The sequence below is a fragment of the Panthera leo genome, chromosome B2, assembly GCF_018350215.1.
Source record: "Panthera leo isolate Ple1 chromosome B2, P.leo_Ple1_pat1.1, whole genome shotgun sequence".
NCBI lineage: Eukaryota > Metazoa > Chordata > Mammalia > Carnivora > Felidae > Panthera > Panthera leo.
Genome location: NC_056683.1, coordinates 97,655,303 through 97,670,645, shown reverse-complemented (window position 1 = coordinate 97,670,645; position 15,343 = coordinate 97,655,303). Strand labels below are relative to the sequence as shown.

The 15,343-nt window shown below is 37.0% G+C and overlaps 1 protein-coding gene across 9 annotated transcripts in view; it reads right to left on the bottom strand.

The window, feature by feature from the left end:
• The window catches only part of ARMC2 (armadillo repeat containing 2), a 138,482-nt gene that overhangs the window by 22,257 nt on the left and 100,882 nt on the right, over positions 1–15,343 (bottom strand). For 5 of the 9 annotated variants that reach the window (XR_006202750.1, XR_006202752.1, XR_006202749.1 and 2 more), the window contains exon 18: positions 13,470–13,685. Coding sequence is in view for 4 of the 9 variants with exons in the window: in XM_042939511.1 (XP_042795445.1) it covers positions 13,528–13,685 (158 nt within the window). In the remaining 5 variants the exon portion in view is untranslated. Of the gene's footprint in view, positions 1–13,269; positions 13,686–15,343 lie in introns of those variants that run through there. The other 4 variants (XM_042939511.1, XM_042939512.1, XM_042939513.1 and 1 more) reach the window with 1 other exon arrangement.

Genomic DNA, 15,343 nt, shown 5'->3' with positions numbered 1-15,343 from the left:
ACATCTGTCAGAATAGTTAAAATCAACAACATAAAAAAAATAACAGGTGTTGGTGAGGATGTGGAGAAAGGGGAACACTCTTACACTGTCGGTGGGAATGCAAGCTGGTGCAGTCACTTGAGGAAACAGTATGGAGTCGTCTCAAGAAGTTAAAAATAGAACTACCCTACAATCCAGCAATCATACTACTGAGTATTTACCCCAAGAATACAAAAACACTAATTCAAAGGGATACATGCACCACTATATTTATAGCAGCTTTATAATAGCCAAATTAGGGAAAGAGCCCAAATGTCCACTGGCTGATGAGTGGATAAAGATGTGTTGTGTGTTTGTGTGTATACATATATATGTATATACACATATACATATATATACTTATACATATATACACACACACACACACACACATACACACACACACACACACACAATGTAATATTACTCGGCCATTAAAAAGAATGAAATCTTGGGGCGCCTGGGTGGCTCAGTCGGTTGGGCAGCTGACTTCGGCTCAGGTCACGATCTCGTGGTCCATGAGTTCGAGCCCCGCATCGGGCTCTGTGCTGACAGCTCGGAGCCCGGAGCCTGTTTCAGATTCTGTGTCTCCCTCTCTCTCTGACCTCCCCCGTTCATGCTCTGTCTCTCTCTGTTTCAAAAATAAATAAGCGTTAAAAAAAAAAAATTAAAAAAAAAAAAAAAAGAATGAAATCTTGACATTTGCATCAACATGGATGGAGCTAGAGAGTATAATGCTGAGTGCAATAAGTCAGTTCACAGAAAGAAAAATACAATTTCACTCATGTGGAATTTAAGAAATGAAACAAGCAAAGAGAAAAAGTAACAGAGAGAGAGAGAGACAAATCAAGAAACAGACTCCTTATGAGCAATTATATGCCAATAAAATGGACAATCTGAAAGAAATGGACAAATTCCTAGAAACATATACACTACCAAAACTGAAACAGGAAGAAATAGAAAATTTGAACAGACCAATAACCAGTAAGGAAATCGAATTAGTAATAAAAAATCTCCCAAAAAACAAGAGTCCAGGGCCAGATGGCTTTCCAGGGGAATTCTACCAAACATTTAAGGAAGAGTTAACACCTATTCTTTTAAAGCTGTTCCAAAAAATAGAAATGGAAGGAAAACTTCCAAACTCTTTCTATGAAGCCAGCATTACCTTGATTCCAAAACCAGACAAGAGACCCCACTAAAAAGGAGAACTATAGACCAATTTCCCTGATGAACATGGATGAAAAGTCCTCAACAAGATACTACCTAACCAGATCCAACAATGCATTAAAAAAATTATTCAACATGATAAAGTGGGATTTATACCTGGAATGTAGGGCTGGTTCAATATCCACAAATCAATCAATATGATACATCATGTTAATAAAAGAAAGGACAAGAACCATATGATCCTCTCAATAGATGCAGAGAAAGCATTTGACAAAATACAGCATACTTTCTTGATAAAAACCCTCAAGAAAGTAGGAATAGAGCATACCTCAAGATCATAAAAGCCATATATGAAAGACCCACAGCTAATATCATCCTCCATGGGGAAAAACTGAGAGCTTTCCCCCTAAGGTCAGGAACAAGACAGGGATGTCCACTCTCACCACTGTTATTCAACATAGTATTGGAAGTCTTAGCCTCTGCAATCAGACAACACAAAGAAATAAAAGGCATCCAAATCGGCCAGGAGGAGGTCAAACTTTCACTCTTCGCAGATGACATGATACTCTATATGGAAAACCCAAAAGATTCCACCAAAACACTGCTATAATTGATTCATAAATTCAGCAAAGTTGCAGGATATAAAATCAACACACAGAAATCGGTTGCATTCCTATACACCAACAATGAAGTGACAGAAAGAGAAATCAAGGAATTGATCCCATTTACAGTTGCACCAAAACCCATAAAATACCTAGGAATAAATCTAACCAAAGAGGTGAAAAATCTATACACTGAAACCTAGAAAGCTTATGAAATAATTGAAGAAGACACACACACACACCAAAAAAAAAAAAAAAAAAAAAAAAAAAAAGGAAAAAAATTCCATGTTCCTGGATAGGAAGAATATTGTTAAAATGTTGATACTACCCAAAGCAATCTACATATTCAATGCAATCCCTATCAAAATAACACCATCATTCTTCACAGAGCTAGAACAAACAATCCTAAAATTTGTATGGAACCAGAAAATACCCCGAATAGCCAAAGCAATCTTGAAAAAGAAAACCAAATCAGGAGGCATCACAATCCCGGACTTCAAGCTATACTACAAAGCTGTAATCATCAAGGCAGTATGGTACTGGCATAAGAACAGACACTCAGATCAATGGAATAGAACAGAGAACCCAGAAATGGACCCACAAACGTATGGCCAATTAATCTTTGACAAAGCAGGAAAGAATATACAATGGAATAAAGACAGTCTCTTCAGCAAATGGTGCTGGGAAAACTGGACAGCGACATGCAGAAGAATGAACCTGGACCACTTTCTTACACCATACACAAAAATAAGCTTAAAATTAATGAAAGTTCTAAAAGTAAGACAGGAAGCCATCAAAATCCTTGAGGAGAAAGCAGGCAAAAACCTCTTTGGCCTTGGCCACAGCAACTTCTTACTCAACATGTCTCCAGAGGCAAGGGAAACAAAAGCAAAAATGAACTACTGGGACCTCATCAAAATAAAAAGCTTCTGCACAGTGAAGGAAACAATCAGCAAAACTAAAAGGCAACTGACAGAATGGGAGAAGATATTTGCAAATGACATATCAGATAAAGGGTTAGTATCTAAAATCTATAAAGAACTTATCAAACTCAACACCCAACCCCCCCCCCCAAATAATCCAGTGAAGAAATGGGCAAAAGACATGAATAGACACTTCTCCAAAGAAGACATCCAGATGGCCAGCCGACATGAAAAAATGCTCAACATCACTCATCATCAGCAAAATACAAATCAAAACCACAATGAGATACCACCTTACACCAGTCAGAATGTCTAACATTAACAACTCAGGTAACAACAGATGCTGGTGAGGATGCGGAGAAAGAGGATCTCTTTTGCATTGTTGGTGGGAATGCAAGCTGCTGCAGCCACTCTGGAAAACAGTATGGAGGTTCCTCAGAAAACTAAAAATAGAACTACCTTACAACTTAGCAATTGCACTAGTAGGCATTTATTCAGGTGATACAGGTGTGCTGTTTTGAAGAGACATATGCACCCCCATGTTTATAGCAGCACTATCAACAATAGCCAAAGTATGGAAAGAGCCCAAATGTCCATCAATGGATGAATGAATAAAGAAGAAGTGATATATATATATATATATATATATATATATATATATATACACATATATGTATGTGATATATATATATATATATATACATATATATACATATAGATACACACACACACACACACACACACACACACAATGGAGTATTACTTGGCAATCAAAAATAATGAAATCTTGCCATTTGAAACTATGTGGTTGGAACTGGAGGGTATTCTGCTAAGTGAAATTAGTCAAAGAAAGACAAAAATCATATGACTTCATTCATATGAGGACTTCAAGAGACAAAACAGATGAACATAAGGGAAGGGAAACAAAAATAATATAAAAACAGGGAGGGGGACAAAACAGAAGAGACTCACAAATATGGAGAACAAACTGAGGGTTACTGGAAGAGTTGTGGGAGGGGGGATGGGCTAAATGGGTAAGGGGCACTAAGGAATCTACTCCTGAAATCATTGTTGCACTACATGCTAACTAATTTGGATGTATATTTAAAAAAATAAAAAATTTTAAAAAAAAGAAAGAAAAGAAACAGACTCTTAATTATAGAGAACAAACCAGAAGGGAGATGGGTAGGCAGATGAGTTAAATAGGTGATGGGGATTAAGGAGTGCACTTCCTTGATGAGAATTGGGTGATGTATAGAAATGCTGAATCGCTATGTACACCTGAAACTAATATAACATTGTATGTTAACTAACTGGAATTAAAAAAAAAAAAAAAAAAAGACATTACAGAGAACTATAGACCAATATCCCTGATGAATACTGATGCAAAAATCCTGAACAAAATCTAGCAAAAAAAATTCAACAGCACATCAAAAGTGTGAAATAGGATTTCTTCCTGGAATGCAAGGATGGTTCAACACACAACAAATGATCAATGCAATCCACCACATTAACAGAATGAAGGAAGGACCAAAAAAAAAAAAAAAGATTATCTTAATTCAGAAAAAGCATTTTACAAATTTAACACCCTTTCATGATTAAAAACACTCAACAAAGTAGAATTAGTAGGAAACTATCTGAATATAATAAAGCCCATATGTGAAAGGCCTATAACTAACATCACATTCAATGAAAAGACTGAAACTTTTCTTATAAGATCAGGAACACGACAAGGATCCCTACTTTCACCACTTCTATTCAACATTGTTTTCAAAGTCCTAGCCGGGACCATTAGTTAAGAAAAAGAAACGGTATTCAAATTGGAAAGGAAGAGTCAAATTATCTGTTTGTAAGTGACATGATCTTATATGCAGGAAACCCTAGAGATCACACACACACACACACACACACACACACACACACACACACACACCTATTAGAACTAGTAAATTCAGCAAAGTTGCAAGATACAAAATCAACACGCAAAAATCCATTGCATTTTTATACACTAAAAATGAACAATCTGAAAAGGAAATTAAGAAAACAGTTCCATTACAATAGCATCGAAAAGAATAAATAGAAGTTTCACCAAGATGAAAGATTTGTACATGGAAAACTACAATTAAACTTCTGTGAGAAATTAAAGAAGACACAAATAAGTGGAAAGACATCTTGTGTTCTTGGATTGAAAGACTTCAGGATATTGTTAAATCTACAGATTTAATGTAATCTTTTCAAAAATGCCATTTTTTGCAAGAATAGAGAAATCCATCCTAAAATTCATATGAAGTCTCAGAAGACCCCCAAAAGCCAAAACACTCTTGAGAAAGAACAAAGTAGGTTTATTCCAGGAAGATGGCAGAGTGAAGGGGTCTTGACCTTACCTCCTCCCGTGGACGTATCATGGCAATAGCTACATATAATGCAACTCACCCTCAAAACAACATGAAGAATGGCAGAATACATCTGTGACACTTAAACACATAAAGAAGAAACCACAGTGAGAAAGGTAGGAGAAGAGACGTGGTCAGGAATGAAACCTCCAAGACAGCCATCCATAGCAGGAGGGATATCACAGGTGCAGATGTCCTCCCTGAAGAGTAAACAGACTAAGCCCCACACTGGACATCCTGGCCCTGAAGACTTGCACTAAGGAAACAAGCGCTCATAACAAATGGATTTGAAAATCAGTGAGGCTTAACTCCAGGAGAGCTGGAAGGCTATAGGAAACAGAGACTTGGCTCTTAAAGGGCCAGTGCTATATCACTCTTTCTAAAATCCAGCACAAAAACAGCAGTTTAAAATTGCTTGGATTATGCATGAAGGAGATTAACTAATTTTATGGTATGTGCCAGAGAGGCAGGCATATGTAGGAGCTTTCTCCAGGAACAGAAATGCAAATTGGCACCATTTTTCTTGCCTACCTTCAGCCTAGCTGGCCAGAAGCTGGGAGGAGCCAGTTCTATTGTTTTCCATCTGCCTTGCTAGCACTGCTCATGGTGCCCTGGAGTTTCTCTGAGGACCCACCTCAAGTAGGCACCCCTCCGAAATTAGCTCCTGTCCCACCACACCTGAGTTGGGACCAGCATCCCCCCAGAGTCACTAGTGCCCCCCCAAACCCCGTAGGCAGCCCTGGCAAGACTGGTACCCTTCCAAAGCAAATCCTTCCCTAAGAAATTGGAGAGCCTCACCCACCAGCATGCTCACAATGGTCATGCCAGTCAGCAGCCAGTCACTCTGGTGGGGGGAGGTCTGTCCACCAGTGCACCTGTAATAGTTATGCCAGTCATTGTAGTCACCCACCCCGGGAACCAACCCTGCCCACCAGTGTGCACACAGCAGTTGTGTCATAATGGGAGGGCACATGCAGCCCACACAGGGGACACCCAAGAGCACCTGCTTCTGGTGACCAGGGAGGATTGTGCTACTGTGCCCCACAGGACACTCACTGTCTACATAAGTTCACTCTTTTCAAGACCAGGAGATGTAGCTAACCTACCTAATACATAGAAACAAACACAGAGAGTTAGACAAAATGAGGACACAGACGAATATGTTCTAAGTAAAAGAATAAGACAAAAAGCTCAGAAAAAGAACTAAGCAAAATGGAGGTAAGCAATCTATCTGATAAAGAAATCAAAGGAATGGTCATAAAGATACTTAACAGATTTAAGACAAGAGTAGATGAACTCAGTGAGAACTTCAACAAGGAGATAGAAAATATTAAAAAAAGAACCAATCAGAGCTGAAGAATATAATAACTGAAATGAAAAATACCCTAGAGGAAATCAACAGATTAAAGGATAGAGAAGAACGGATCAGTGATCTGGAAGACAGAGTAATGGAAAGCATCCGTGCTGAACAGCAAGAAGAAAAAAAATTTTTTAAATGAGGATATGCTAAGGCAACTCTGCAACAACATCAAAAATAATAACATTTGCATTATAGGGGTCCCAGAAGGAGAAGAGAGGAAATAAAGGAACAGAAAACTTGTTTGAAGAAATAATAGCTGAAAACTTCCCCAACATGAGGAAGGAGGCACACATCCAAGTCTAAGAATCACAGAGCACCTCAAACAAGTTGAACCCAAGGAGGTCCATAACAGGACATATAAAAATTAAAATGTCAAAAATTAAAGATAAGGAGAGAATCTTAAAAGCAGCAAGAGAAAAGAAAATAGTTATAAGGGAAATCCCATAAGGCTATCAGCTGGTTTTTCAACAGAAACTCCGCAGGCCAGAAGGGAGTGAGTGGCATGATCTAGTCAGTGCTGAAAGGAAAAAATCCTACAGCCAAGAATACTCCACCTGGCGAGGTTATCATTCAGAATTGAAGGAGAGATAGAGTTTCCCAGACAAAAGTCAGAGTTCATCACCACTAAACATTAGAAGAAATGTTAAAAGGACATCTTAATTTTTTTAAATTTTATTTTGATTTTGTTTTTAATGTTTATTTATCTTTGAGAGAGAGACACACACAGTGTGCACAGGGTAGGGGCAGAGAGAGAGGGAGACACAGACTCTGAAGTAGGCTCCAGGCTCTGAGCTGTCAGCACAGAGCCCCATGCAAGTCTCAAACCCATGAACCGTGAGATCATGACCTGAGCTGAAGTTGGATGGTCAATGAACTGAGCCCCTGAAGCACCCCAGAAGGGCACATTTAAATGGAAATGAAAAGGTCATACTTAGAAGTTAGAAAATTATGGAAGAAAAAAATTCACCAGTAAAAGCAAACATATAAAGATATAGATCAATCACTTATAAAACTAGCATATAGGTGGAAAAGATAAAAAGTTGTACAATTATATCTATAAAAATTAGTTAAGGATACATGAAATAAAAATATGTAAAACATGATATCATATACACACATGGGGTAAAACGTGCATGGGGTAAAAATGTAGTGCTTTTATTTTTTTTTTTTAACGTTTATTTATTTTTGAGAGAGAGAGAGAGAGACAGAGCATGAACAGGGGAGGGTCAGAGAGAGGGAGACACAGAATCATTCTATAAGGCCAGCATTACCCTTATACCAAAACCAGACAAAGACACTACAAAAAAAATAAAATTACAGACCAATATCCCTGATGAACATGAATGCAAATATCCTCAGCAAAATTTTGGCAAACTGAATTCAAAAATACATTTATAAAGTCTCACTTATCACCATCAAGTGGAATTTATTTCAGGGATGCAAGGATATTCAATATCTGCAAATCAGTCAACATGACACACCATATTAACAAAATGAACGATAAAAAAATATATATACAATCATCTCAGTAGCTGCATAAAAAGCATCTGACAAAATTCAACACCTGTTCGTGATTAAAAACGCTCAACAAAGAGGGTGTAGAGGGAACATCCCTCAAGATATTAAAAGCCATATATGACAAACCCACAGCTAACATACTCAATGGTGAAAAATTGAAACCTTTTCCTCCAAGACTAGGAACAAGACAAAGATGTTCACTTTCATCACTTTCATTCAATATAGTACTGGAGGTCTCTAGCCACAGCAATCAGACAACAAATAAAAGGCACCCAAATTGGTAAGGAAAAAGTAAAACTATCACTATTTTCAGAGGATATGATACCATATATAGAAAAGCCTAAAGACTTCACCAAAAACCTAGTATAACTAATAAATGAGTTCAGTAAAGTTGCAAGATACAAAATTAATATGCAGAAATCTGTTGCAATACTATACACTAATAACAAAATAGCAGAAAGAGAAATTAAGAAACAATCCTATTTACAATTGCATCAAAAAGAATAAAATACCTAGGTGAAAGATATGTACCTTGAAAACTATAAGATGTTAATGAAAAAAACTGAAGGCAGTACAAATAAATAGAAAGACATACCATGCTCATGAACTGGAAGGATATTATTAGAATGTCCACATTACCAAAGCAATCTACAGATTCAATGCAATTTCTATCAAAATAACAATATTATTTTTCACAGAACTAAAAGAAAAAAATCTTAAAATTTCTGTGGAACCACAAAAGATCCCAAATAGCCAAATCAATCTTGAGAAGAACAAAGCTAGAGGTATCACAACCTCAGATTCAAACTACACTACAAAGTAATCAAAACAATGTGGAACTGGCACAAAAACAGACACTTAGATCCTAACAGAACAGAATAGAGAGCCCAGAAATAAACCCACACTTATATGGTCAATTAACCCATGACAAAGGAGGCAAGAATATACAGTGGGGAAAAGACAGTCTCTTCAATAAATGGTGTTGTGAAAACTGGACAGCTACATGCAAAAGAATAAAACTGGACCACTTTCTTACACCATACACAAAAATAAACTCAAAATAGATTAAAGACCTAAATGTAAAATCTGAAACCATAAAACTCCTAAAAGAAAATATAGGCAGTAAACTCATGGATGTCAGTCTTAGTAATATTTTTCTGGATTGGTCTCTTTAGGCAAGGGAAACAAAAGCAAAAATAAACTGTTGGACTATATCAAACTAAAAAGCTTTTGCACAGTGAAGGAAACCATGAACACAAAACAACATACTGATTGGGGAAGACACTTGCAAATGCTATGTCCAGTAAGGGGTTAATATCCAAAATATATAAAGAACTCCTACAACTCAACACCAAACAAACAAACAAACAAAAAACAAAACACAAAGAATCTGATTTAATAATGGGCAGAGGACCTGAACAGACATCTTTCCAAAGACACACAAATGGCCAACAGACACATGAAAAGATGCTCAACACCACTAATCAGGAAAATCTAAATCAAAACAATGAGATAGCACCTCATACCACACAGAATGGCTATTATCAAAAGGACGAGAACTAACAAGTGTTGGCAAAGATGGGGAGAAAAGGGGACCCTCATGCACTTTGGGGAATGTAAATTGGTGCAGTCACTATGTGAAGCAGTACAGAGGTTCCTTAAAAAATTAAAAATAGAAATGTCATACAATCAAGTAATTCCACTACTGGGTATTTACTCAAAGAAAAAGAAAACACTAATTTGAAAAGATATATGCACCCCTATGTTTATTGCAGCATTGTTTACAGTAGCCAAGTTATGGAAGCAACCTAAGCATCCACTGATAGATGAATAAAGAAGATGTGGTATATATACACAATGGAATATTAGTGGGCAGTAAAAAAAAATGAAATCTTGCTATTTGCAGCAACATGGATGGACCTAAAGGGTATTATGCTAAGTGAAATAAATCAGACAGAGAAAGACAAATACTGTATGATTTCACTTATATGTGGAATCTAAAAAACAAGTGAACAAGCAAATAAAAAACAGAAACAGACTAATAAATACAGAGAACAATCTGGCAACTGCCAGAGATGAGGACATGGGAGTATGGGCAAGGTAGGTAAAAGGGATTAAGAGGTACAAACCTCCAGTTATAAAGAACTTATGGGGATGAAAAGTACAACATAGGTAATATAGTCAATGATGTTATTAGTAACTTTGTATGATGACAGATGGTAACTACATTTATTTTGGTGAGCATTTTGTAATGTAAATAATTGTTGAATCATTATGTTGTACACATGAAGCTAATATAATATTGTAGGTCAACTATACTTCCATTAAAAAAAAAAGTTGGAGGTCTCACATGTCCTGATTTAAAAATACATTACAAAGCTATAGTAATCAAAGCAGTGTGGTACTGACATAAAGACAGACATACAGAGCAATGGAATAGAACAGAGAGCCCAGAAATAAACCCTCATGTGTATGGTCAAATTAAGCACAAGTGTGCCAGGACTGTTCAATGAGGAAAAGACAATCACTTTAATAAATGGTGCTCAGAAAACTAGATATCCACATGCAAGAGAATGAAGTTGGACCCTTACTTTATACCATACACAAAAAATTAATTAAATGTATTAAATACCTACATATAAGAACTATAAAACTCCTAGGAGAAAACATAGGGAAAAAGCTTCAGGGCGTTGGGTTTGTCAATGATTTATTGGATATAACACCAAAAGCAAAGGCAAAAGAAACAATAGACCAATGGAACTACATCAAACTTAAAAACTTCTGTGTATCAATGGGGCACCTGGCTTGTTCAGTCAGTAGAACATGTGACTCTTAATTTTGGGGTCATGAGTTTGAGCCCCATGACAGGCATACATAAAAACAAACAAAAATCTTCTGTGCATCAAAAGGCACAATCAACAGTGAAAAGACAACCTATGGAAGGAGGGAAAATATTTGCAAATCATATACTTGATAAGGGATTAATAACCAGAATATATAAAGAACTCCTTCAACTCAACAACAAAAAACCCAAACAGACCGACTAAAAAATGGGCAAAGGACTTGAATGGACATTAATCCAGGAATGATATATAAACAGTCAACAAACAGATGAAAATACACTCAACATCACTGACTATTAGAGAAATGCAAATAAAAACTACAATGACATTATCACTTTACACCCATTATGATGATTACTATAAAAAACAAATCACAAGCATTGGCAAAGATATGAAGAAATTTGAACCTTTGTGCACTGTTGGTGGTAATGTAAAATGGTGGAGCCTCAATGGAAAACATTATAGATATTGCCCCCAAATTAAAAATAGAACTACTATACGATCCAGTAATTCCACTTCTGGGTATATACCCAAAAGAGTTGAAAGGAGGAGGATCTCAAAGAGCTATTTACACACCATGTTCACAGCAGAATTATTCACAATAGCTATGAGGTACAAGCAACCCAAATGTCCACTGATGGATGACTGGATAAACAAAATGTGGCATATACATACAAGGAAATATTATTCAGCTTTAAAAAGGAAGAACATCCTGTCACATGCTTCAACAAGAATCAACTTTGAGGACATTATGCTAAGTTAAATAAACCAGTACAAAAAGACAAGTATCATATGATTCCACTTATGTGAGGTATCTAATCAAATTCATAGAAACAGAAAGTAGAAGGGTGGTTGCTAGGAGCTGGGGGGAAGAGGAAATGGGGATTTTTTTTTTAATGAATATAGTTTTAGTTTTGCAAGATGAAAAAGTTCTAGAGCTCTTTTGCAGAGCAATGTGAATATAACTAACACTACTAAACTGTACACTTAAAAATAGTATGGTAAATTTTATGTGTTTTTTTTAATCACTTAAAAAAAAAAAAACAAGGGTGCCTGGCTCAGTCAGTAGAGCATGTGACTCTTGATATCAGGGCTGTGATTTTGAGCTTCATGTACAGTATAGAGATCCCTAAAAAAATATTTTTAAAAAGTGAAGGGGAAGGCAGATAGGTGGTTCCAAAAGGTCCAGCTTGCACATGAGTGTGAGGGTGAAGAGTTTATATGGAGAATAGGAATAATGGTATTCCACCATAAGTTATTATATTAGTTATAAATACTGAGGGGGCTGTTTTGGGGGGAGAAATAGTTTGATCTTTTTCAGTGAAAGTAGAATATATGCCCTGCTATGGATTAAAAAAAAAAAGACTTAGACCCTTAAATGGTTTTGAGAGATCAGCCCCTCAGACTATACAATAAGGTATACAATAAGTGTCCCTAGGGGATTTTGCTGAGCCCTTGTCAGAGACTAGGCCCAGACTAGAAGGGCCCTTGGAAAGTCTATTTATTCCCGAAAATTTAGATATTATATTCTAATGGTCTTTGAGAGCCCATCCAGTCTGGAGTACATGCCCTCTTCCCATTAGTCTTGGTATTTTGTAGGGTGAGAGATGAGCCATTCGTAACAGCTTTTCTCCAAGCAGAGTAGTGCATCTGCTTTTATTTCCAAATCTTCATTTGGCTAATATAGAATACTCATCTCAATTTCTTTGGTTTTTATCATTTTTTCAAAGGCCAAACTTACCCTGCAAAGAATAGTAAACTAAAAAATTACCATCACCATTCTATAATTTATTGAGCACCTACTTACACATCAGACACTGTGCTAGGCAACTTGCCCATTTAATGTTTTTGTTATTTTCCCAAACTGCACTAGAATAAAACATTCCTATTTTACTATTCCCATTTTACAGTTGAGGTTAAAGAAATTAAGTTGCTTGCTCAAGGTCCACACGGGAGATAGCTAGGATTCAAGCTGAGATCTGCCATTTACCTAAGCCTATACCCTTTTGAGGATGTTCTATCACCTCCCTAATCACAGAGAGTTACAACTAGAAGGACTGTGTGGTCTAGTCATTTTATTTCAAATGAAAAGAAAGAGGTAAAATACTCCCTTTTTCATCTATTTTACTTATTTAATAGAGTAGATTGCCCAAAGCAGGTGTCTCTAAATTTTTCTGCTTACTCCTGCTCTTAACATGAAAACAAGAAAAATACTGGTACCTGACCAGAAAATTATTATTAGAGGACAAAGAATTAGTACAGACGGTTATGTAGTGATGTGTTCCTCACAGTGTTGATCACCATTCTGCCCAGATACAAAATCTAGGAGTCTTCATTGCACGGTTCACTTACTGAACTGACAAACACTTAAATTCCAAAGTTGTTAAATCCAGATTTTAAGACTGGAACCGAAGTATTTAATACAGAATAGAAGAAGTAGTCATGTACTTTGAAAAACTGTGAATATATTTTCATCTTACATTTCTCATAGCAGAGAGCACATTTATATTCATTTTTCCATAATACCTACCTAACGAGAAGAAATGCCTATTTCTTCTAAGATACTTAGACTACTCACTAAAATCAGTATCTGAAAAACTTTCACTATTTGTCCATACTGAAAAACAAATGTTCATGCATGTTACCACTCCGTAAGAATGAAGGAGGCCTGACTTCTTGCTTCTGTTGTTAATCTACATCATGTTAGAAAGAAGGAATAGGCAGTGGTTCCAGGAAGGTATGATGACTCTGAATTCGGTTCAGGAGCTGCTGGGCCACAGGTTTGAATTCTGTTTCCCACTGGAGTTTGTGATAGTTTTTTAGGTCTTGATCAAAACTGCCATCCAGTGCTAGTTCTTCATCTGCACCCAAAAAATTAAAATTACAGCAATTATTTTGGCATGTAATCCTACTGGTTAAAGTTTAAATTTTGATGGCATAAGTTAAATTCATCCTGGGTCATCTCTAATCTCAATGTGACACAGATATGATTTGGGGGTTACATTTGTTTTTTATAGGAGTAATTCTTGGGGCACCTGCTTGGTCCAGTGCCCAACTCTTGATTTCAGCTCAGATCATGACATTCCGGTTTGTGAGATCGAGCCCAGAGTTGGGCTCCACACTGGTTGTGGAGCCTGCTGAAGATTCATGCTCTCCCTCTTGCCGTCCCCCACTCACTCTCTCTTTCAAAATAAATAAATAAATTTAAAAATTAAAAAAAAAAGTTTAAAAGTAGTTCTTCACTATAAAAAGGACAATAATCTTCTCAAAAGAAAAAAAAAATCCTGGATTAAGTTGAACTCTTATTTCAACTAATCCCCAAGTGTTTATATCCACATCCAAAAGTCAGATCACAGTTTCTCAGGAGAAACAAAATATTAATAGATATTCCTTATCTGCACATTAGAAAAGTGAATTACTTCAGTGGTTGACAGATCTAAAAGGAGTCAGGAAATCTTTTCGGAAAGTAACACAGTTGAATTTGACACTTGATTTGAAAATCAATTTTGCTGGCTTTAAAGCAGCCTCAGTGTACTTCTTTGTAAAGGCCCCTATGCTCTCACCAATAACAGTGAAAAGTGGGAGACTTTGAGAATCTGAAGTAGTGAAGTAGTATTAGAATCCCAAGTGAGTCCACGTATAATGTAGAAAAGCACTAGTAAAAAAAAAAAAAAAAAAAAAAATTACAACCTTAATTTGCTTCTTATTCCAAGGGCACCCTGAATTCTGTAAACACTGAAAGTCTATCCAACCCAAATAGGAAGATAAACGGCCACTAAGCGTTCTGTGCCAATATTTTGCTTGTTTATATTGGGCCTCACACCCCGTATGTGAAGGATTTTAGGAAAATGGATTGGCCTGCCGGTCAGAAGACTGGCTCTTCCATTTCCTAGGTCTGTGGCTGAAGCAGACATGGTAAGTGGTAACCACCAAGCCCTTAAATGACCACAAATATTGCTACTTACATAACTTGCAAACTTTTTAATAGGGCCAATTAAAATCCCATTATTAAATGCTTCATTACTGTTTACATCAAATTGTCTGCACTGTGTATCTTCATATATCCTTTGTACCTTGGCACTGTTGGTGTTAGTGTCAGTACCCTGAGTAAGATAAGGCAGCCTGCAATCCCAGTTTGGACCTCCCCCACCTCTCCTCCAACCAAGAGGACAGCCGCGCCGCTCAGAGATAAGTTCTGGACAGACACAAACACTTCAGCAAGGCACTCCCTTTGAGGCACTCCCAGCTCCTGTAGGCAAACCTGGACCTCCCCATCCACAAGCTAACCAGGGCCTCGAGGGGAGGAGAATGCCAACGGCCTTCTGGGCCTTCAAAGCCAATATTGAGCTACTTCCAGACATGAGAAGCCTGAGAGATTTCTCGATCCTCTTCCTCCTCACTCTTTTCCAGGTTTTCTGAGCACAAACTCATGTCAGACGATGAATTCTCTTATTTAATGCCCTTCTTTCCAAAGAGGCTTAGGGCTGCCGGCTGCCCAGGCACTTGGCAGTTCCTTCCT